This window comes from Lates calcarifer, linkage group LG19 (assembly GCF_001640805.2).
Source record: "Lates calcarifer isolate ASB-BC8 linkage group LG19, TLL_Latcal_v3, whole genome shotgun sequence".
Lineage (NCBI taxonomy): Eukaryota > Metazoa > Chordata > Actinopteri > Centropomidae > Lates > Lates calcarifer.
Window position 1 is genome coordinate 20,399,515 of NC_066851.1, and position 24,310 is coordinate 20,423,824.

A 24,310-nucleotide genomic window follows, 5' to 3' on the forward strand; every position below is an offset into this window, starting at 1 on the left:
ATGTCATCCTCATGGTCCATGAAAAGTCAGTAGGACTCATCCTCTGAGGACCATGAATGTCTGAACAAAGTCTGTATCAGTCCACTATGTAGATGCTGACACTAAAAAGTTAGGGTCACAGGGATTCAACTTCTGGGAAAATGAATATCCCATCCCCGGAGCCATGTTGGTAGCCTGGGTAATAACAATAATAATAGCAAAATTTGTATTTTTATTTTTAAACTTGGGCTTGAACATGAACTATTAAAGAGGACCAGCAGACTCCAGGAGCCCAAACAGAAAATTAGAGGCAATAAGTGAAGACCAAACTACAACAGCCTCTGATGTTGATCTTATATATCATGTCAATAATTCAAAAGACTGACCAAATCAAACAGGCTCGTGGAGGAATTTGACTATTTAATTGCTAAACATGTTGAAATAGCAGAGAAAAGTGAATATTTGGGGCTTTAAGGAGGAAACCACCATTGCCACTACCAAAGCTATGTTTAAACATTTGCCAATTTTTATGTTTCCTGAAAAGATTTTCTACCCGTCCCTTCCTCTCTCTTCTCTTTTGGGGGTGAGGTTTTTCAAAACATCTCAACAGCCTCTAAAAACAAAAACCCCAAACTAGTGAAATGGTGCAGAGTTATGTAGCTGTGGGCTCATGTAAAAATAAATCTTGGGTGTAATGTGTACTTGTCTTGAGCTAACTTTTCTACTGTTTACATCCTCAATTTTTTTGGGGGGGGGGGTTTGTTCAGAGAGGGTGTGCAGAAACAGCCAGAGAACAACGGTGGGCCCAAAATTTATTCCACCCATGAATCACCCAAAAAACAAACTGTTTTAACGGCAAATATGCCACCGACCGAAACCCATTCAAGCCACATGTTTGTTTATCTGGTTGTGCTGAAAGATCTTTTTACATGTTTGGGCCAGACTGAATGATTCACAGGTCTAAGCATAACATCTTCAAAATCATAGCACATCACAGGTAACTATGACCTTTCTGTGTCTACTCAGACTCATGTCAGTAGAAACACTACTTAAGTTCAGTGGACCATCAAACAGAAATTGAATTACCTCCTGCAGTTTCATCTCAGTCTTTTCATAGAACAAGTTAACTTTGCCTTCTATTAATAGCTCCCAGAAAATATATGGTGTCCATCCAACACCCCCCAGCAGCTGGTGCAGAATAATCCAAGTGGTTTGTGGCACATGTACAATATTTACCGCAGTATATTTTCTGTACAGTGCACAAGGACACCAGTAAGAGTCAGTACTCTCATCCTCTACTTAAGTAGAAGTTGCACACTGTAAAAATACACTGTTGTAAGTCAAAGTCCTGCACTGAAAGTGTTACCTAAGAAAAAGTATTTAAGTATTGTTAGTAGAATGTTCTTAAACTATCAAAAGTATTTAAAAATCAGAAACATGACCACTGTGTGTTGTACTATTACATTTTATATTACTAGATAATTATCATTGATGAATCAATTAATAAGCAGTATTTTACTCCTACATTTTGTTAAGGTGGAGCTAATTTTACTTACTTTTTACTTTCTATACCGTTTGGTTGTTTAATCTATTACAGTGCAGAACATTTTATTTGTTGTAACTTGCAGCTGTCAGATAAGTTAACAGTACAATTTTTCCTCCTGAACCGTAGTGGAAAACAAGTGTAAAGAACACCAAAGTTGTACATGCAATACCTGAATTAATTATTTACTTTCCACCACTAGGGTTAAGTTCTTTGAATTATTACTTTTAAAATTTTTGTTCTTTTTGTTAAACACACATAGATTTGAAAAAGCATTTAGAATCAATAAACACATTTAATTCAAACCACAAACCTGTTGATCTGAACAGTTTTAACTTGACCCATAAACACCACATGTATAATACACATATATATTAAATTACAGAGTACATGATGCAAAAATCCTTCAACATGAGTGACTCTCCGTCTGCAGATGATTTGCAGAATTCAAACAACATACTGAACATTAGCAGGACTTTATTGTGGTACGTTAATGATGCACATTAAGCCACATTTGCTCCATTTTCTCTCTTTTCTGTTTTCCTAAGAACTGTGACTGAATGTGGAGGGAGGCACCTTGAAGGCTGAGGGCAGGAAGGGATAATCAGGTATTCTTAGCACTTGACTCTGAAAATAGGTGGCCACCCACTTCTTCTGGTCGCTGAACAAGTTAAAATAATGCAGTGGCGGTCATCAAATAAAGTCTTTACAGGAGCAGTGCAGCCCAGCTTCCAGGCATGTTGTTGTTTTAATTATAGAAACCTAATGAGCACAATGTCTTATGCATAATCCTCACCCACTTTTGAAAACCCCCTTTTCAACCAGAGTCCACATTTTCCACATCCACAGTTTTGATTCCTGGTCATTAAGTCTAGCCATGGCTTTAAAAGGAGCCCTAAGCCACAGGATTTAAGTTAACATTCAAATTACTAAGCTTTACATCCATCCTCCTCCGGACCTAAAATGTACACATATGGAGATGGAAAAAAAACACATTTTCTACATGTTAAAGAGCTGTGCCCAGTATAGTTTTCATGCCCACCCAGTCTTAAGAAATCTCCTGCAACAAGTTGCTTTTTTCATATGCCTCGTCCGCTCTGTTTTCCTCCAGGACTCTGTGTTCAGCACACCCAGGTCACATCCACCTACAGTCATGTTTCCGCCCTCCTCGTAGGCCTTCAGAGCTGCCGGCTGAGCTTCTGCGCCTGCCTCTCCTTAGCGTTAAAGGCATATTTTGTGTCCTGTAGCTGTTCTATAATCTCCTTGGCTTCCTTCATCTCCGCAGCCAGCTGGTTGTACTTCTCCACCAGCTCCTGGTTCTCTCTCCGGAGCTCCACCACCAGCTGGCTCAGCTCCTCGCTCTGCTTCCCGCAGTGAAGCTTCAGCTGCTCCATCTCTGACAGCGTGTCCTCCATGCGCTTCACCAGGCTCTCCAGCTTGTCCTTAGACATCTTTGTTGAAATGTTTTAATCAACCTTTACAGATTTTTTTCCCCTTTTTGTCAGAGCTTCTCCTGTCTCTGCGCTTGTTGCTGGTTCAGAGTGATTATTAAGTCTAATCCTCAATTCCTTACATGTCTCACATGGAGCAGACCTCCCTCCCTGCACAGTAATCCCTTTAGCAGAGCTATCCTGGGATACCTCTAACGTACATAGGTGTGACACACAGTCACAGCGTCTCCTGCATAAGTCCACTCCATGCAGAGTGATTGACAGATTAACTCTGTTCACTCTGTAGTCTCATTCACTCGTCAGTAATAAGCTTAAGAGCCTACGAAGAAATATGACGTCTAATTTAACATCTGCAAGGAGAGAAATAAAACAAACGATTCAAATGTCTCTCAATGGGAGCTCCTTATCATTGGGCAAAATTAGGGTTAATCTTGTCTGGGAAAGAATGCCATACATGGTGTAACATAATCTGAACAGAGCAGGTGTCTGGAACCAATGCAATAGAGGCCTTATGGAATTAACTCTGTAGTTGTTCACCAGCTGAGCTACAGGATTCACACGCCAGAATGAGGCCTCGCTGAGGGCTTGTTAGGTAAGTCACAGTATGAGGCTAAACATTCTGGGTGAACTGCCATACTGTGCCACTGTCCCGGCCACCGAGGCCAAACAGTCCCCATGGTGACAGCAAATGCATCCAGCGCTCCAGGCGACGTGCCAACCCGCGCCCGTCGGCCAGTTGGCATCGGGGGATGGCGAGCGCGGGATGCCAGTACATCAGCACGCCGAGGAATTTCCACAATGTTCCCACCGTCTGCAGGGATGCTTTGCGTCAATTCCCAGGAGGGTTTGCTCCCTGGAAATCAGTGCTGATTAAGCATGAGAGACAACAGCATTTTGTTACTGTGTGAAAGTATTAAACAGGTCCAGGCGTGATGAGTTTGACCTCTGACCTCTGGGGGCAAATGAAAGGAGAGAAAAGAGAGAATAGTTTCCTTGAAAGAAAAGCTCACCTCACACAGTTTTACCTGTTGTTTTGCGCTGTGTATCAAGTATGCAGTGGTGTTGATGTGACAGTCCTTTGTCCTGTAGCTCTTTGTTTTCCTGTGTTTTGTCTGGAATAAAGAAAAGAAACTTCTGGGTTAACGAGCAACATTACAAAGAGTAAATATAACTTTATGAGCATTAAATAAGAAATAAAAGATGTCACAGTACTGGACACAACAAAATACTTAGTATGTGTATTTTTTGATTTTTGTTGTTGTTGTTCTTGAGTTGATTGTTTTGCTATATGAGAAATGACTGATGATTAGGTTTGTTACCTAAGGTAAAACGAGCTAAGTTGAACAGCTCCTGTTACATGTACATGCAGTTTAACTGAGTGATTAAACAGAACGTTAATAACTTTTGTGGTATTTCTGTTTTGGGTAATTAAAAATTCCGCACTGTCTGAGAAAATGAACATTGGCCTTCATGCAGTCATTTACCAAATCTGCTTCCAACATCCACCCTGTTCACCTGATCAGACGACTACCTCCTCCCTTAGATGGAGTAGAAGCTTAGTTGGTCACCAAATTGCAAGCTGACTTGCAGTTTTCAGTTACCTGACACAGAAATACCAGAAAAGTTATTAACTTCAAACTTTCTGCATAACTCGTCTCCTTCTACCTTAGGCCATGGACTTATCAATCACACCTGGTTTATACATGTGGGGTGTGATAACCAGTTTTAAATGTTTTGACTCAACGAAGACCAAAACATTGTCAATTTATATTCAAGGAGTGGAAGTCAGTGTGCGGGGCTCACTCTTTTCATCACTGCTGCAGAAACACCGACAGTACATTTAATGTGTGCACGTGTGAACAGGGGGTTAACTGTGTTCTCGTAACACTGGACACACCCATACTTTGACGGACAGTTTAACTCTGGCTGATAAAAAGCAAAAAATAAAAACAAAAAAAAAAACAAATACACAAGCACTGGGCATAAACAAACAAACAAACAAACAAACTGATTTCACAGATTACCACTTTAAGTGCTACACTGTGGTCCACACTAACTGCACAAGCTGAGAAAAATAAATACAAATTAGAGACTTGTGAATCCACAAGAGCAACAACAGAAAAAATATGAAAGAAGGGGGAAAAAGACAAGTCTCAGTTTTATCATTTATTTAAAAAAAGAACAAAATCTGAATTGAATCATTTTGCATAACACACATATGCATGTGAAGGACAGAAAAAAAGCCAGTCACCCAACATATTCCCTAAAAACAAAAAAGGGGAAATAAACAGTCTCGAAAACTAGTATTATTATTTTGTTCCGTCTTGGTTTCTCCTCTCTGCAAGCATGTAACTCGAGTGCAACAACAAAAGAGCGATCAGTGCAGCTCATCTTTACCATTCAGCAGTCTCATATATGAGAAGCACAGAGTTTGGGTTCATACACATCTCAATGTTTCATACCAGATCATTATTTTCTCACCTTAATTTAAACTTTTTGGTTTGTTTCTAACTTGATTAAAATCATCAGTTAGGTTAATAATGCTTTGATGACTGGAGATAATGCTTTCCAAACATGCTGACAAATTCAAGTATCAAATTTAACTATAGCTACAACTCCCTCCTTTACCAGGATTGAGTGTTTTTTACTCAACACCTCCACATTATTTCTGTCAGAAGTTGCGTTTGTTATCACACTCTCCCAGATGCTGCTGATCTGTGTAGGAACCCTGTTAACATTTACCCCCATGTTTCAAAAAGTACAAAGTTTCTCTTATGCATATCTTGAAAAAAGGACAACAACATCTGTGTATAGAGGAAATATTTTTTGTGTTTGATGTAGCATAGTTCAAGACAGCACCAGGCGAGCATCATGAGGGCAGCTATAGCCTAAAGGTTCAGAGTTTGTGACCAGATGATCACAGGTTACAATCCCTGGACAGGTTGAAAGAAAACAAAAAAATCCCAATTCTCAGTCAGGGTAGAGAATGAAAAGCACATTTCTGTCCCACAATAACAACATCAATGACAACTACTACTACTGAAATGCCCTTGAGCAAGGCACTGAACCTCCAACTGCTCCGGCAGAACTGCTCAGTGGCTGACCGTACATGGCTGACATGGCAGGCAAGTCCTCAGGTGTGAGTGTGTGTGAACTTTCCTGCCTCTGCAGGCTGTGAATTCATGTGACTAAAGGTAAAATTAAGGGCAGAGAACACGGTGAAATCAGTGTCACAAAAACACTCATATTTTAAATTCTTGATGCACGTTTTTCCACTTATCCACATGTGAAAGATCAACGTGTTTGAAACATCCTGTTCAGTGTAAATCTTTCTGGGTGTAAATTGCTCTGGCATTAGAGCTTTCGTTTTTTTGTGTCTAAAGTGGAAAAAAAAAAAGATCTTAACCATTCTTAACAGCGGTGAGGAAAGCACGCTCTGGTGACGAACAGCTCATACATGATCAAACTACACAATTACCAATCTATAATCAATGTCATCATCCATTAGCTTGATGAAGGCTTTTTGAATCTTCGGTTAAGTCTGGGGGGGAAGCTCACAAGTCAAAACAGACTTGTGGCGGGAAAGATGTTGGATTAGAGTCATTGAGGGGAGATTCAATCAAACCGTCTCCCAATAGCTCAACAGCTACTGCCAAGGTGTCCATGAGCAAGGCACCTACTACAACCCCAGTTGTAGAAGACTGTGGTTGTACTGGGCAGCTCCCAGATATGAATGAGTGTGGACGTGAAGCAGGGCGCTGCTGGAAAAGGAGCAGACGAGCTCTTGTAGAGCCTCCCTGGATAAATAAAGGTAAAATATTCTCACTAACATCTTGGATTGTGCCTGAGACCAGTGATCGACAAACAATTTGAAGATGAGGTCCCAAGTTGAGCGAGAAATGTCACATCTTATTTTAAAACAAAATATTTAAGAACAGCTGTTGTGGGGAATACCCTCTCTTGGCGCCAGGAAAAAAGGCAAAACAAAAACAACTTGTGTCCCATCATCATCGTGAGTTCTTAGGAGGGGATGTGGGGGCGGGAGGGGCCCCCACATCACCCTTTGTTCCCCGGCTGTGAAGGGACCGCTCTCGTGTTGTTGGCTAGAGAGCTATGTGGGTGAGGGTTATCAGGGCAGCGTCCTGCTAAATGTAGAACTGGTGTAGCGCCAGCTTGTCCATAAAGGGCCGTACCAAGTTGTCTGTGGCGAAGTAGAAGACCAGGCCAAAAAAAATGGAGATGGGCAGAGCGGGGAGCGCTTTCTTGAAGATGGCGAGGAGGAGCAGGGTCAGACACAGGCCCTGCGGGGGTAGACACAGACCCAGAGGAAATAACACATTGAGCAATTGTGCACCAAACAAAATCAGCTCTGGACGGGGAAAAAAAACTGCTTGTTATACAATCAAGTGGTTCGCATAAATTGGGGTGAGATATTGTGCTGAGAGACAGAGATGAGGTTGTGGTGACTTGAGCCTGACACCAAAATAAGCAGCTGTGGTCACTCACAATGAGGATGGCTACAAAGCAGGCGAGCGTGGTGTTCCAGTCGCCGCTGGCTGCGGCTGAGGCCTTTCCCACCAGCATGCTGTAGAAGATGAAGTCTCCGAGCCCGAGCTTGACGCCCCCTGAAAACGCAGGACGACACCACATTCAGGGTGGAGTCAATTCAAACACAAGATGCGCTTCAACCCCACACCCTCCAACCCCCATAGAAATCTTTTCTCAACTGTAATTACTGTACAAACAAGAGATCCGACCCCATATTTACCCAAGCTTTAGGTTAGAAAGAGCGCAGGCCCCCACATGGTACAGACATGAAACCTAGCAATTGCCATGAATAATCGCTTCCTAATCTGCTCTGACTAAAAACAGGCTACAGCCTAACATGTAGTCGCATTCACATACACACGCTAATTGCACAGAAACGGGAACACATAAAAAACATTCCTAAAATGTTTTATGTGTTCAAAGAAGAGGGAACTGAAAGATGATGATTACACACTGAGGAGGAGGCAGTCAGACAATCTGGAAACTCACAAATTTGAATGAGAGAGCTCAGCTTCATATTAGGGCTGGGAAGTAAATCTAAAGTGATCATAATATAGTTTTACTCATGTATTTGATAGTATAACAATATTTTATAGTTTTTCCACCCAAAACATGATAATACAATGGTGTAGTGCTGAAATGTGGTTTCCATTATCAGTTGTTCAACTGAAGAGATGTGAGTCAGATATAATGTGTTTTAAAGAGCTGCTGGCACTGACTGCAATCTCACTAGAAGAAAGGCCCAAAGAAATAATTGAATCAATTAAAGTAATGTGATCCATCTGCATCTGTCATAACCTTAAAGCTTGGGTGTATTACAGAAGGAGGATCTGTGCTGGGCTACTGTGTAGGCCAGGACAGGCACTAAAGCTTCAGTTGCAACAATAACTTTAATGAATAACTAAAAAAAGACTGACAATAACATTTGAACTAACAACAGTAAAAAAAGCCTGTTCCTTCACTGCATCTGTACACCCCTTGTTTTAAAGTATGTTTAAAAGTCCCTTGAAACTGGGAGGCCACATGGTTGAATTCACAATGTAGACCCTTACAACAGCAAACAACTTTGTTTGGATACAAATGTCAGCTAAAAGACAAAAATGTAAACCATTCTGCTGTCAGCACTCACTCTCTTCATCGTCATCTTCAACAGGAGGACGAGCAGAGGGCAACTGCTGGATCTCCCGCCTGGTCTCCTCTGTGGTCTGGAGAGGTCCCAGCTGGTGCTCCTGCTGGCTGACCCAGGAGGGGGTGAAGCCTCCGTCGTCCTGTGACGGACTGGAGGGGGCAGGAGACGCCACAGCTGCAGACAAGTGAGATCAGTCAGACTAAACAACAACCTCACAGTGTGAAAGGTAACCATCCGGCCATAAGTTGAACCCTGCTCAATTATAAACACAGACTCCGCTCACCCTGTTGGGTCTCCTGTTGAGGCGAAGCTGCTTCTGTTGAGTTCCTCTTTGGCCTGTCTGTGTCGGCCATGTTGACAAGCCACACCATTGTAGCTGAGGGGGGAGTGAGTCAAAATAATAATAATAATAATAATATAGAGGCTTCAAGGTTTGTGTTACATGCGGAGTCAAAAAATAAGAAGAGACTGTGCTGAAAGTAACTGAGGAGTTGAATGCGATAAAATAAGTTTTGAGCATCAGCTGATGTAAAAGCTCTGAAAGAAGAAGATGTGTCAGTTGATAGCGAATCAGTGGAAATGTTCCAAGTTGAAGTGAAAGTACTGAGAGATCTGAAGTGTCTAAAAGGAGCTGAAGGGTCAGTCTCATGGTTTAAAGCAGCTTCAGTCATATTTAAAGTGTAACCACATAAAGCAGTTAAAATGTCAGATAAAGTGCAAACACTAAATGGAGTTCAAGCGTCATTTCAAGTGACTGCGCTAAAAGTAAATGAAGTGTCAGTTTATGTGAAATGCGTAGAAAGGGTTTGAATCACTTGCAAAAAATGCAGAGAAAAGTTTAAGTTAAACCACTGCAAAAAAGCAGTTAGTGTCTGAGAGGAGTTGAGGTGTCAGTTGCTGTCTAACTGCAGGAGTTGAAGACCAAGCACTTTTTAGCACTGCAAGAAGTTGAAACAGCTGTTTAAAGGGAGGTATTTAAATTGCAAAGGCTGAATGGAGTTGTAGTGTCATCTGAAGTAAAAGTGCTGATGATCAAAGTGTCAGTCAAAGTGAAAGCAAAGAGAGGAGTTCGAGTATAAGCACTTTTAGTTCCTGTATGTTTGATATATTTAGCTTTCAAATGTCAAGTGATTCATTGAGCCTCCTCTGGTTTATTAAAACAACATGTTAATAAATTTAGGTCTATGGTCAGTGTCTATCTTACAAGAATAGATGAGAGCTGGGAAGATGGGTTCGTTCCTCTCCTGAGCCGTCTCCACCAGGATCCTCAGAGGCCCTTTGGGACAGAGCACCGCTAACAAATCTGTGAGAGGAAAGAAGACAGAGACCAGACAAGTGATGTAAGCTGTTGTCATACAAATACAAAGTAACAGCATTGAAAACTTAACGTCCATTATGTTGCCTGAAAAAGTTTTTCAAGTTTTTACTTAGCACTCCTTAACAGGCAAGGACGAATAAGGTAAATTTTTTGACAATATGTGACTGCTCTTGTTATCCCCTGATCTGCCCAGTAAAATCAAACACCTACAATTATAAGTGTTAATTGTCCACTCCCCATTATTTTGACCATCACCTCTGTCTATAGGCAAAGGGGACGCTTACAAGAAACAGGCTAAGCAGCTATTTTTGCTGGTGCGGTGACAGTCTTGAGTTCAGCTTCTCCCTGAGACTTCCTTTCCTAGTAGATCTGTCTTTCATTGCACATTTCCTTAAAGCATTTATGTAAATGCTTTAGGTCTTGAGACATATCCTTCCTTTCACCACACTAATGATGACATCAGTCATATATACATATTGCAGGAGAGCGTTTCTGTTTAAAGGTTTTATGCTGCAATTTTATTTGTTAATAAACTAGGCTTTGGTTCAAATGTTGCTTCTTTTTAAAGCTAAAAGTGATAAATGTTTTTCCTTGGGTGCTTTTTCCCTAATAAAATGATTCTGTACATCAACTTTTAGAACCCATGTTAGACTACACACTTTGAGTTTTCCCTTTTCCGTCCTGCACTAAAAAGGAACCAGATGACTGAATGTTGGTGCACAAAAAATATCTTCAAAGGTTCAGTAAAGCCTTCATCTTTTTTCCTTAAAAGCACACAAAGGTCAAAGCGAAAAGAAGATGGGAGCAGAGGATTTACCATAGACTGATATGACAGCTAATATAAGCCAGGCAGTCCACTCTGGCAGGTACTTGATGAAAACCAGGGCCATGAGGGCGCTGATCATGATGAGGTAGGCCTGCTGGAGTCGCAGAGGTCCTTTCCAGTGAATACACATCATGCCCACCACTCCGAAGTTCCAAATTATTACCGCCAGGGTGAAGTAGTCCATGGCCACATTGTAGGTCTTAAAAACCTCTCTGTCGGACAAAGCAGAGACTTTATGAAAATACCTGGAAAGTCTCCATCTATCATCATAAAGAATATATGGCAAGTTTTGAAAATGACAGGGGTAGACTTACTTGAGGTAGATGTAGGAGAAGAAGAACAGCAGGAGGAGAGAGGAGAGGAAGAGCCAGCCTTGGATCACCTATGAATGCAAAGAGTCATGGGATTTAATGTATGGCACTGTTTCAACAAATCACTTGTACTTACTTGTTACTTGTGTTTGTTTTAAACTACTAAGACTACCAGATGGGTGGGGTTTCCCACAGAGAGCAATACAAAGAACACCAGAGTTTGGACGAAGTGTGAATCTATTGTCCTGATGTACTCAGCCCCACCCATAAGGTGCCCTGGGAGTCTGGTTTTAACAGGACTTCAACAAACTTGGGGTTAAAACCATTAACTATTAGAGGCCACCACAATTATTATAAATTCCTTCAGGATAAGACCTCCACTCAGGACTTTATTGGCATTTTCCTGGCTTTGGTGCACCTGTTAGGGCAGAACAACTCACACACCTTTATCATTCTCATAAACCTTTTTCACAGGAGGCATTTTGGCTTGTCAGAGCAGGAAAAGCACACGTGTTACTAATAATATTAATGATGGCTCTGCTCCATTGAGGTGTCCCAGTAACTCATGACAGTGTCCCGACATGCAGAAAGAACAGAAGAGAACAAGGGGGTTTGAACTGGCACACCTAAATGTAATGCTGATGGAATGCAGCCATTTTAATGGTAGGTACACCTGTAGCCATTGTCTAGTGATTAAGAGGAAAACACCATGGCTATGGTCACTCCAACCCAGTCACTCCCTATTTACTATCAAGTGGATTGTATATACCCTCCACCATTTTAGTTTTAAGTTTAAATAACGCAATTCTTTACATTTTATAGATGCAAAACACTACACCTGTGATGATGCACAAAGGCAATGGATTCAAATTCTAAATTTTAATCTACTGTGAAGTTAAGACTTGTGTGTTTCCCTCACAATCCTATTCTTGAAAGATTTAAAAACAGCCCTGAAAACATATTTTCACAACCAGCTTGTTTTTTTTCTTTCTTAGCGATGGAGTTCAGAAAATAAATGCTGATGGCTGATCCTGAAATTTCATTCACTGAAATTTTGCCATTAGGCTTTTTTAAAGGAAGAAATCTTGACAGTGTGTCACAATAGGAAAAGCACAGGTATAAATATAAAATGTTATTATGATGGCTGAAATGTGAATGTAATTAGTATAACATGAACTTTTCCTACTATGAGAAATCAAAAAGTCTGCTGTGGAAGGTATTTAGACCTAGCTTATACAAACAAAAACTACTACATTAATCATTTCAGGTATAATAGGACATAATAGGACAACAGCATATGTGATGCAGTGTGATGTGACAAGCATTAGTTTGTACCTTGTAGCAGCGGTACTTGTATAACAGCACCAGCACCAAAGTCATGACGATGATCACAGTGATCATGATGGTGGCGTTCAAGATGGAGTTTAGGGCTCTCTGTGCTACTGTGTCTGTGTCTTCAGGGAACGGTGTGTAGATCCTGAGGGTGACATTTCAAAAACACATTACAATAACACGTCTCAGTCAAACAACAAAGAATAGACAATGTATAATAAATGCAATAGTGATTAGTGAATGTATGTAGCTCACAGTATCATAACATTTTATATGTACAATAGTGTGTTTTCATGTGTGGTCTGTGTGCAGTTGCTTTCACAGTGGTTCATATTAGAGCTAGTTGGTATTAATGCTTACTGCCATTTCATGGCGATTAAACTGCTCTGGATAAGAGCTAATAATACAAAATGTTGTGTTTATGTGCTCTCAGCCATATGCAGAGTCTGCTATGCTGATCTAATGCAATAACAGTAATGCCCTGGTATTCAAACAAGGTAGGAAAGATACAGAATATATTGCATTAACTCCACCTAGTGGCACTGATGTTATATTGCATTTCATTCAAACACCAGTGCAGATGGGCTGTGAATCTGGCACCAGTCCCACATTATTTCCCTATCTACCACCACCTGTTTGATAAGGGTCATAACACTCACAATCTCTGCCCGTCATTCTGGGTGTAGAAGCTGACAGACTTTATGGTTGCCACAACCACCACCATGCAGAGGGTTACGGGAACGAACAGCATTATGACATGCTTGGCCCCATATTTCAAGGTCAACTCTTCATCTTCGTCCTCTTCAGTCTCCACCACACGAGGAGCACGGGCAGCGGGAGGCTGTCCGTTCTGCTCCGGTCCGCTACCGTTGCCACCTCCACTGCCTCCTCTTCCTCCTCCTCCACCTCCTCCTCCCTCAGCTCCTGAGCCTCCCCTTGACCGCACTCTGGTCACCCCAGCCTCTTGTGGCTGCTGGGCAGGTTCAGGGGACCCGTTGGACTGCTGTTGGTTCTGCTGGTATGGGAGAACAATCAAATTATTTTCTGTGTCTGCTCAGTTTCCACGACACCAGTGTGGGGACAGTTTAAACATAAAAACACATAAAATATGTATGTACTTAACAGATGTTTATAAAATCAGAGCAACAGTGCAAAACATACAGATAGCAGACCAGGCATAGCAACAGCACCACCAGGGATTTCTCAGAATCAACAAGAACATGCCTGTTAATCAAATCTTCCATCTAGGTGTGGTAGAGTCACAAATGTTTGAGACATCCTGATGAGCTAAGAAATGCACTGCGCTGTTTAGAACTTTGTGCACCCAACTCAGTCTTTGTTGCTTGTCAACCCTTTTTTTCCTCCCCATGTCTCCCATCAGTCCATGCTCTAAATTATCGAATAAAAAGAAAAATGCCATAAAAATAATTAGAGAAATTATCAGTTTTGCTAATTTAATGCCTTTATGTGAAAAGTATGGAGAGGACAGGAGCCAGAAGCTAAATTAATCTTTGCAACATAAGATAATTTCTCCTGACTCTCATTCAGACAAGTTTAGTTACTCAAAACAAACAACATACTTGCAACCCATGGAGGACTTACAAATTTAGCAATTAACAATGACTTGTTAAATGTGATGCTGCCCTCAAACAGAGACACTGTGGTTAAATCTGCATGTCACAAGTGTGCCCTGTTCTGCTGCAATCTTCTCCATATATTCTATGTTTTAGGTTGTGTGAGCCTGAGAGCCCAGACATTTTGAAAAATTCAGAATTTGCTGCATTAATAGTCCAGGTCTGTCTCTCCTCTATCTGCAAAAGTTTTAGATAAGCACATATGTGAAGCATCATATTACCAGATGAAAGGCAGTTTCTGTTGGCAAAAATACCTAGAAAGTGGACAAACAGAACAGCAAACCGTTATCAGGTCATCCATGTTTGGATTTCAGAGCTAAACTGGCACATTCACACTCACTACACCAGTTCGTCCGAGGATAACAACGGCGTACTCATTCCCGCCCACCCTGAGGACCTGTTCCGTCAGGGAAAAAAATAAAGGGGAAATTCAAGGAGACTTTGTGAACTAAAACTGTCAGGCTGTCAGGCGAGTCAAGACATGCAGCAGCCCAGACATGAAGTAATCTCACTAGGTACACAGAAATGAAGACAGGAGACATCTCCAGAGACTGATCTGAATAGTGAAAGCTGTCACTGCTCTTAAAACAGCCTGCTGCACAAAATGACCTCACTGTGTGGTACGCCGCATTGTTTCTCAGTCCTGGGAATAAGGCCAATGTTAGTACCAAGGACACAAGAGATACGGACTACTTTACCAAATTAGTCTTAGTTTGACCAGTTGTTGAGGGTAGTGATGCTAAAATAGTATAACAAAATGTGTGTTAAACCCCTCATCAGTCATACTCCCTTATGGCTGTACTGACCTGACCTCATAATGAACTGAATGACCATAATATGCTATTCGAGGGTGAAAACTGGAGGCCCCAAAGAGAAATACTGTTAGTGTATTGTAAGTGCACTACTGTCATGGGGTAAACAAAAAACTGAACAAGGCTTAGGATTGCTCAGCGGACTGTGACAGTAAGAGGGGACTTTGACTTCTTGAATGCGCTAGAGGCCACACCTTTATTTACAGTAAGAGCAAAATGCAGAGAGCAAAAACAGCAGCACACTGGCATTCATGTTTCTACTTTAGTGATTCAGTCTAACATCTTTCCTTTTCAGAACATAACCCTCCATAATCATCATTTATTATATGAAAGGCCAAATAAAACCAGAGTTATCAGACTGAGCCTCCCCCACAGCATGTGGCGTCACTGACTGACTAGAAAACAGATGACTCTTTCACCACTGCCATGACACTGAAACACTTCGTTAGCCAACTAAAATGTTGGCTAATCATTACCCAATACATTAACACGGAGAGATAATGTTAGAGCAACTGTGTCACATTCTTTCATACTCACCATATTGTTTTCAATATCCTCTGCATTGTTCGCCATTGTTGGCTTGGCAGACACTTCAGTCCTCACATGCAAACCAAATTCTTTTGCCCTGATGAAAGAGAATAGGAGACAATATTAAGCTTACGGCATCAGAAATAGATCCAGTAAAGACGTATCAGTGACAACAAATCAAATCAAGGGGTGTAAAGACAGAGGGTGTGCAGATTGTAAAGCACTGTGAGGCAAACTTGTGATCTGAAATTGTCGTGACAGTGATTTTAATTTAAAAAAAAAAAAAAAACACACACACACATAGAGAGCATCTTATTCTGGAGTGTTTCCATCATAAAAACTGTGTATTAGATACAAAAAAGAGCAGACTGTCACATTAAAAGATAAGTTCACAGTCTGGCTTAATTCCCAGGGATCAACTGATATTTAAAACAATTATAAAGTACCTTTAATCAACATCTGCATACCTATATGTTCATTCAGAGAGTTACTAGTTGCTGTAATCATTCCTCCTGTCCACACTGGTCACAAAATGCTCCCTTCCTAGAGTGACTCTCCACAATCCACAGTCATCATTCTGTTTAAAAATGCATTTTAAAGACCAGCCACATTTGACATTATCAGGTTTCAACAGTCTTGAATTAGACGAACCGAGTGGGTATTTCCCAAAGTTCTTTATATTATGACATGTACTTCACTTGCTGAGCTGCAATGGAGACAGAAACACAGAGTGAATTCTGTTCTGTAAGAATACTGTAACTTTAGGAGATACCTGCTTTTCTCTTGGTAGGTTGTGCTCTCCAGTCACTCTGGGTTGTGGTTAATAACTGCACTACAGTTTCTCTTTAAATAATCCTCTTTAATTGACATCAGCACGGTAAGACCGCTCTCTCTTGGTCCACAGCAGACTCCCAAATCTAAGGCTGCATGTTAGGAATGATTACAGCGAACATTAACTCTTTCAGTGTACATATGGACATGTGAGCAGTGGTGGAAAAACTACTGAGTACTTTGATTTTTCACATACATAAAGTACAAATACCACAATGTAAAAATACTCCATTACAAGTTAAAGTCCTGCATTCAGAAATACACTTAAATGAAAGCGCACAGGTATCTTAAGCAAAATGTCCTTCGAGTATAAAAAGTAAAATACTACTTCTGCAGGAAAATAGCACCTCTAACTGATATGTAACACAATATCATTAAATTATTAATACTGACACACATGTCTCAGCAGCAGATCGAGGTGTGAGCTACTTTTAACTACTTCATATACCCCCTGGAAAGAGTCACAAGATAAATCTGGGTGGTCATTACATGATTAATGACGCAGGAAAGAAGAAAAAACAAGGTTTTGTTATTCGTTTCTGTTTTCAGTTTTTGGACTCTTCCCTAATCTTTGCTGTCGTGAAATATTAGATAATTTTACCTCTCTGGGGCGAAATGAAACTATTTGAGAAGTTTATAGAGGAAGTGTTTTCCATGAACGTCTGAAATTTGACTGGGCCTCCAGCTACACTCTGTTTTCTTTTTGTAAGGTCACATACCAAATAGGCCAGGTCCCACTGGTTTCTCTTTACAAATGTATTGTTTTTCATGAGATTATTTTACTTTTTTGGGTAGAATCTCCACCTGCAATATATCTTTTAACAAGGATGGCTTTCATGTAAAGATAGTGGAGTAAAATCCACAATATATCCCTCTGAAAAGTGGTGGAGTAGTGGAATAAAATGACAAGTACAAGTGGTGTAACACTTCCCACCACTGCATGTGAGTATTTTGTTAGGGTAAGATATGAACCTATCCTTTAGAAAATGTGACAACAACTATGCTGATTAATTAATGATCAATAAGGGAGTTAAGTATACCGCTAGAGAGCATACCCTGGAGATCAGTTCGACAAATACTGATCGAAAATACGATTTTGAACCAGTAACGCTTAACTACAGCGGGAAAGTAACGTTCACGTTACTTATTAAGCGCCGGGAAATCATTTTAAATTAATATTTGTTGAAATGCTGAAATTAAATATGACTTGTTGCCAATATGATTCGGTAATTATTTCAAGCTAAGTTAATTATTTGACTGAACTCATTAATCACAGAGCTATCTTATCATTAGCGAGTCGCTAAACTGGCTAGTTAGCCAATAATGTCACGGCAGAGCAGGTAGCGGCCGCGCTGGGTGGCTAACGCTACATAGCGTTGCAGAGCGCACACAAAATACAATACCTGAATAGCGGGCTTGAAACAGTGAAACTTACCTGCTATAAACAGCAGATAATTTCCTTCCTTTTCTGTTTTGAAGTAGGTTTAAAACCCGTGCGCTTTCCCTTCTTTATTGTTCCTGTCTTCCCACAGAACATCCGGCCGCTGGTGTAAACTCAAGCTAGCTACTTCCTCCTGCGCTCGCAGATTAGGGTGCGTTCAGGATCAAAACGTTGTTAAAGAGTCATCAACTATTGATTATTTTGTTAACGATATTAATAAAAGAATTGCTTCAAATGTATCAACTTCTTATTTACACGGTTCCGTCGACAAAATGTTAGCTTTTAAACCACCAACAGATTAAAATTAGAGAATTACAACATAACCGTTATAAACTAAAAAACAGCCATGCCGCGTTCAAACTTATTCATTTAAACCGTAATTATGAGCAGCTGAGGGGGAAAATCAGTTTACATCGGCCTCCGACCGGCAATTCCGAGCCGGGATCTTCTAAAACAACTTGGTAAAAAGAATTTCAGTCATGTCCACAAACTGTAGGCATATAAATGCCAAAAATGCGCACCTGCTGTTGGATCATTGGCATTAATTTAATCCATTCAGCCAATTTTGTAACCGCTACAAATATACAACTCTATAAAAGTAACTAATTTAGGTTAGCACCAGGGATAACCACCTCGGGATAATACGGGAACACGGAATAACGTTTAACGATTTGGTAACGTTTTTACCAGTTTTCCCATTCTAGCAACATTACATGAATGCAGCATTAATGTCAGTCAGTTGTTCTTCCTGTGACAAAGGTCAACCCGTTTAGAAGAAGCAAGGAGCCAAGAAAATCGACCGAAACCGACCAAAAAACCACTAAAACCATGGTGAGTATGCTGTGATCCAGTGCTTACAGAACATATTTTTTTGTGTGATCGTGTTAAGTCAAATTAGTGTGAGTTGTGCCTCAGCAGAACTGGTGTTAGGTGAAGCAAGCTCTCTGCTAACGTTAGCATGAATGTGGGGGACGTCTGGCTGTTGAGCAGCTGCAATAAAACCACCACATTTTCGCCGACAAATAAAGCTCAGATTTACTGCTTTGTAAAATATAAGTACAAGTAAAAGTCTTGCATTGAAAAATTAGGTTAAGCATTATCTGGAAAATATAATTACAGTATAATATGTTCAATGCAAAGTAAAAGCTAGTGTGAGTGCAATAATATTATATATACTATCATAAGATAATTATTATCCATGCATCAGTATTTAAGCTGAATTTAACTTTTGTAAGTTGCATTGAAACTAACTATATTAACTAATGTTTATTTCAGCTATCGTGTAATCTGCCGATAATTACGTAAAAGTAAAAAAACAAACACAAATAGTGAACTTGGCATTTACAGTTGCTATAAACTAGCTATAAAAAAAATCCTCAGCATATTCAGTTCATATTGAAATACTATTTAGCAAAACAACCCAGTCTACACATCTGCAATTATGTAAAGTTAGTGCTTTTTGCTTTTACTAAATGACTAAATGAATGATTATCTAGCCTGAATTAGATTTATTTTTGCTAAACCAGATTATGCTTTCAACAGGACATTGAGATGAACAGTTTCACCATGGTCTAAAAACATTTGTCTGGTTTTTCAGTCTCACACCATCCTGCTGGTGCAGCCCACTAAGAGGCCAGAGGGGAGGACATATGCTGATTATGAATCAGTCAATGAGTGTATGGAAGGTAGGATGATCATTCTTTTGTGCCCTGCTCTTCTGAAGGACTGCATATGCCATTAATAACAACCAAATGTCATTTCCAGTACTCTTTACTCTTCTGACCTGTATGTGTCTTGTTTGCATGTCCTTCCAATGTTATACAGATGCATGTGATGACAATCTTGTTTTAAAAACCCCTGAGTGACTTATCAGCAGTCTTACTATGCAAGAGACACATTTCTGTAAAACGTACAACACAGCTTGAGATAAATTATGTTTATCATCTATTCTCTATTTTCTTGGTTAAACAGTATTTTTTAAACACCCCTGCAACTACTTTAAAAGCCATTATTAAATACACATGTACAGTAACATGGTGTCTACTTTCTTCTAACAGAATTGTCCTTCAAAAATAATGTGAAATCAGTTGGTAAACAGCATGTAACATAAACACATCTGACCATACTGAAACTCTTGACTGAAATCTAATTATAATCATAGATTTTCAGTGTGTTTTGTTTTGGTACCAAGCAGCAGTTTTCTCTAATGAATTGGGTGGGGTTAACAGGTGAGAAGCGCAATATACTGTATCTTCTGTTCCCTGCACAGGTGTGTGTAAGATGTACGAGGAGCATTTAAAGAGGATGAACCCCAACAGTCCGTCGATAACGTACGACATCAGCCAGCTGTTTGACTTCATTGATGACCTGGCTGACCTCAGCTGTTTGGTGTAAGTTTGACAAGAAAAACTGGTTTTAGTACATTGAAACTGCTGTTAATAAAACTAGCTGGTACAGTCAAAGAAATTAATGATTAACTGGTCTTTAAAATGTTGGGTCTGTGAATCTCAACTGATTGTAATATAGCACTACTTAGGCTGGATTTCATACAAATATAGTATATTTATATAGTATGAAGAAGAGACGGGAGTGGAACAAAGATACTTGTATTTCCAAGTCTTCTATTATATTATTCAAAACCCATGTAATTCATTAATTTATCATCTGTTTAAACCAGTTAGTGAGCAGTAGAGATGCATGATAATATCCTCCAACAATATAATGGCCCTGCAGTATTCCTTAACAGAGGCACACATGCTGTAAAATAGCAGGAACATCGTACAAATTAAATGTAGGTCATGCTGTTTGTATTTGCACACTGATAAACGCACTGAACTTGAGCTGTTTATCAGTATCCATGGTAACTACTTTTCCCTTGCTTGTGGCGAAGGTTAGCATGTGTGTCCCACAGTTTACCTGTTTGTTTACACCTTCCCTCTGGAAGTGCCTCCAAAGCTGTGAGTGTGACTTCATGTGGAGTTACTCCACAGTGAGGTGCTGGTGGGGAAGGACTGGTTTGAGAAATACTCTGAAAAAAAAAGCATAAACACATGGGAATTTTAATCTGTCATGAAGAGATATGGGAACATTTAATTAATTTAACAACAGGTGTCTTGTAGTGGTTAAATAGATGAATCACTCCTAGCTAAAACACTCATATAACTACTGGGACTTAGATTTTATTAGAAAATCTTTTTTATGTCAGAAACATACAGCAGGACAGAAACATCATTGCCAGGCATCATGACAGCCACATCACTAACATTAAATATTATGGACAGCAAGTCTTAATGAAATTCTACAAAATTTGCATATGATCTGTGAAGCATACAGCCAAAAGAGGGTAAATGAGGATAAAGAGTGAGGGTGAGATGAGCAAACTACCAGCCACATTAATTATTCTAGCAAATCTATTATCCATATAAATCATTTCTCAGTCTTTGTCAGGCTCGTTACTTTCATATTTCCATCATAAAGTGACTTAAACATTGCCCCAAGCCACACATCTCTCAGTGCAAACCAACAGTGCAACCTGCCACAGTTTGTGACAGCAAATTAGATTTGACAAATCTGAACTATCAGTCACATTTCTGCCTTTTTACCAATATTCCCTCTGCTTTATCTCATTCAGATTGATATATATCTGGATAAACATCTTGTAATGTAACATTTTATTGTTCCAGCGAGTAGAGATACATTCAAACAGCTGCAAATATCCTGTAAGAGCAGATGAAGTTCTGTGCCTGAAGCCCTGTCAATTTCAGACATTTTTGTTGCTTTCATGTGGGAGGTTCAAACCCCTGTGTATAAAAGCAACCACTCTGCTTAAGTGCCCTTGAGCAAAACACAATCCGTACCAGCCGCCATGGTACTTCTCTCTGTCATGGTAGGTGAACTTGACTCAAGGAGAGGGTAAGCAACAAAGGTAATCTAGGCAGAGAGTGTCTGATTTGATTAATAGCTCATGTTTCACAATAAAAGCCCACATCTTCTGTTCAGATTGCTCATTAGAAAAGTGAGTATCTGGTGCCAAGAACAAAAAACCTTGAAACTTAATAGAGCTTCTCCTGCTGCCTCAGGTATCGCGCCGACACACAGACGTACCAGCCGTACAACAAGGACTGGATCAAAGAGAAGATCTATGTGCTGCTTCGCCGTCAGGCCCAGCAGGCGGGAAAGTGAAGCCTCTGAGGAGGTGGATGGACGGGTGGAGAGCGGTGGAGAGAGATGGGGAGGGTCAATATTATTTTTACTATCTGTAACTTGTGTTTTGGCCTAACTTGTTTTTAGAAGTTTTTAAAACATTTTTTTCTTCATGGAGAGGAGGTGTATTTTGTATTTTAATGTTTGACTTATTAATAAAGATTTCCTTTAAATAACCTGCTCGCATCGTGTGATTTTCTGCCTCTCTCCTCTCGCTTGTACTTTTCATTTGGTTTTTCCTTCTCTTTGTGATCTTCTCATTTCTCTCCATATGTCATATTTTTCCCGCTGTAGAACAGTTTAGTGTCGACTGTAACAGGTTACTTTGCAGTTTAACTTCCCTCTTTTTCACTCAGTGACAAATAAACCTAATGAAATACTGATTTTTCATTCTGTGAAAATTAGTCCTACTTTACATTTTGTGGGTTTCTCAGTCTTTTCTCTGACATTTTGGTGTTGACTATAGAAAAGTGTGATTTGATAATTCTACATTGTCATTTCCCTTTTTTGTTCAGTACAAGCAAATAAGCCTCTCTCAGTACATTGATTTCTTTTTAAACTGTGCCTGGGGAAAGTATTAAAAAATTTCTTGGACTTTCAAAATAGATGGAGTCTATGGAAATAAGATTAATTCTTCCATTGCTCTTTCTTTCTATCCTGTCTTGTCTCTATTTACTTTCTTTTATTTTGCTTTTTCTTCTTTGTGTTATTTTTGCCTTTTGCTGTTTTCTTCCTCTGTTTGTTTATTTGTTTTCAGACTACTGAGGATGTCAGCTTGTTGTAGTGCTCATGGACATTTCCTCCTCTTTCATGCAATACAGCAGCAAACATGTGCAAGAAGAAGAATGTTGAAGAATACTTACAATTCCCTGGACTTTCAAATCAAAGAGGCTTTGTGGGAATATCATTTTAAAAACTTTCCTTTTGTTCCTTTCTCTTTTTTTTTAATGTTACTTTTATGTTAGTATTTTTTCTTTCACCTCTTTTCCTCTGACATTATGTTGCTGACGGTAGAAAAATGTCAGTTTGCAGTTTTCACTCAATACAATGTCAAATAAACTAGTGTGGAGATATTGATTTTTTTTTACTGCCTGGTAAAAATATTTCCTTTGGACTTTTAAAACAGGTGGAAATAAGAGATGAAATATTCCTCCTTCCAGTTTCCTTACCGCCTTGATGTTTCTCCTTCTTGCTTTCTGTTTTTCTTGTCCCTGTCTTTCTCTGTAACAATTTACTTTCCAATGTAGAAAACTGCTACAACACTGACAGTTTGTTTTACAGTAGTGTGCATGGTAATGATCCCTTTTCACTCAATACAGTGGCAAATAAGCCAGTCTGAAAATATTGTTTGTTTTTAACAGCCTGAGAAAAATATTTAGTTTCCTGGACTCTCGCTGGGATTAAGATTACAACAAGATGTTATTTCCTCTTTGTGGTGATATCTTCTCTCCTTTTGCTCTTTATTTCCTATCTTTTATTTTCCTATCCTCTTTCTTTCTCCCTATTGCATAGTGTGGTGTTGACTGAACAAAAGTGCCAAGGTTGGCTGTTTGCTTTCAGTAAGGGAATAAGATTTTTTTTTAATTTCCTCTTTTCCCTCTGTTTCGGCTCAGGAGTAAAGTGCATCTAGAAATATTGATTTTTCCACAACTGTCCCTGGAAAGTATTTACAGTTTCTTGAACTTATGTGAAGAAGAAAAAAGAAAAAAAAACATTAAACTAGATGAAAAAACAACCTGGCTGAGGGAGCTCCGCACTGAGGCGCGGGGACGTTTGACGCGTCTTGCCGCCTGACGGAGCGCAGAAGGCGGCTGCTCTCCTCTCCTGCAGTCGCGCTGTTAAACGCTGGATCCTCGCCTCCTCCTCCTCCTCCTCCTCCTCCTCTTCCACCTCCTCCTCCTCTTCAGTTGTAATTTTTTTTCTCCACCTTTGTGTTGTGATCGGCTCTCCCAGTCAGTCTGTTTCTCACACCCACCCCGGTACACCCCCCTCCTCTACACCCCCTCCTTCTACTCCCCACCTCCATCCCACCCTACCCTACCCTACCCCATCCACCACCCACCACCACCACCCCCTCTCCTCCTTTTAGCATCTGAAAAGACCACTGAGTGAGAATCGATGGCGCAGAGGCCCGCTTGACAGGACAATAAACCACAAAGAAGGGGTGAGTTTTTTTTCCTCCTCCTCTTGGTTGTTTTTTTTGAATTGCGGAATTACTCTAATGGCACAACGATAAGGGAATCGCTCGGGGCTGGCTGTGTGGAAATGATATTTAACACAAGGCATCTTTTGTTACCGCGATATGATTTACAGCAGGCGTCAGCTGCCGTGGTCCCACTCAGGGAGGAAAAAAATAATATTAAAAAAAATAGGAAAAAAACACCACAAGGTGCAACCAGCGGCTCCGCATCCCGCATCGTTTGG

The 24,310-nt window shown here is 40.1% G+C and overlaps 2 protein-coding genes across 3 annotated transcripts; one reads left to right on the forward strand and one right to left on the reverse strand.

Moving 5' to 3' along the window:
• Positions 1-5,126: 5,126 nt before the first annotated feature.
• Positions 5,127-17,833, reverse strand: psen1 (presenilin 1). Of its 2 annotated transcripts, none has more exons than XM_018666255.2 (11): positions 17,678-17,833; positions 15,421-15,508; positions 13,097-13,449; positions 12,441-12,582; positions 11,109-11,176; positions 10,786-11,006; positions 9,855-9,953; positions 8,934-9,026; positions 8,651-8,824; positions 7,480-7,598; positions 5,127-7,274 (listed from the first exon to the last, which is right to left on the reverse strand). In XM_018666255.2, exons 2-11 carry the CDS (start codon positions 15,454-15,456, stop codon positions 7,119-7,121), a joined length of 1,461 nt encoding a protein of 486 aa, XP_018521771.1. In that variant the 5' UTR covers positions 15,457-15,508; positions 17,678-17,833; the 3' UTR covers positions 5,127-7,118. The 2 variants fall into 2 exon arrangements, with proteins under 2 accessions (XP_018521771.1, XP_018521769.1); XM_018666253.2 differs by having other exon boundaries at positions 13,097-13,452.
• Positions 17,834-18,370: 537 nt separating this feature from the next.
• Positions 18,371-22,062, forward strand: LOC108876620 (ERH mRNA splicing and mitosis factor). The gene is made up of 4 exons (XM_018666256.2): positions 18,371-18,514; positions 19,281-19,368; positions 19,953-20,073; positions 21,763-22,062. The coding sequence occupies exons 1-4, from the start codon at positions 18,512-18,514 to the stop codon at positions 21,863-21,865; spliced, it is 315 nt and encodes a 104-aa protein (XP_018521772.1). The 5' UTR covers positions 18,371-18,511; the 3' UTR covers positions 21,866-22,062.
• The last annotated feature ends 2,248 nt before the right edge of the window (positions 22,063-24,310 follow it).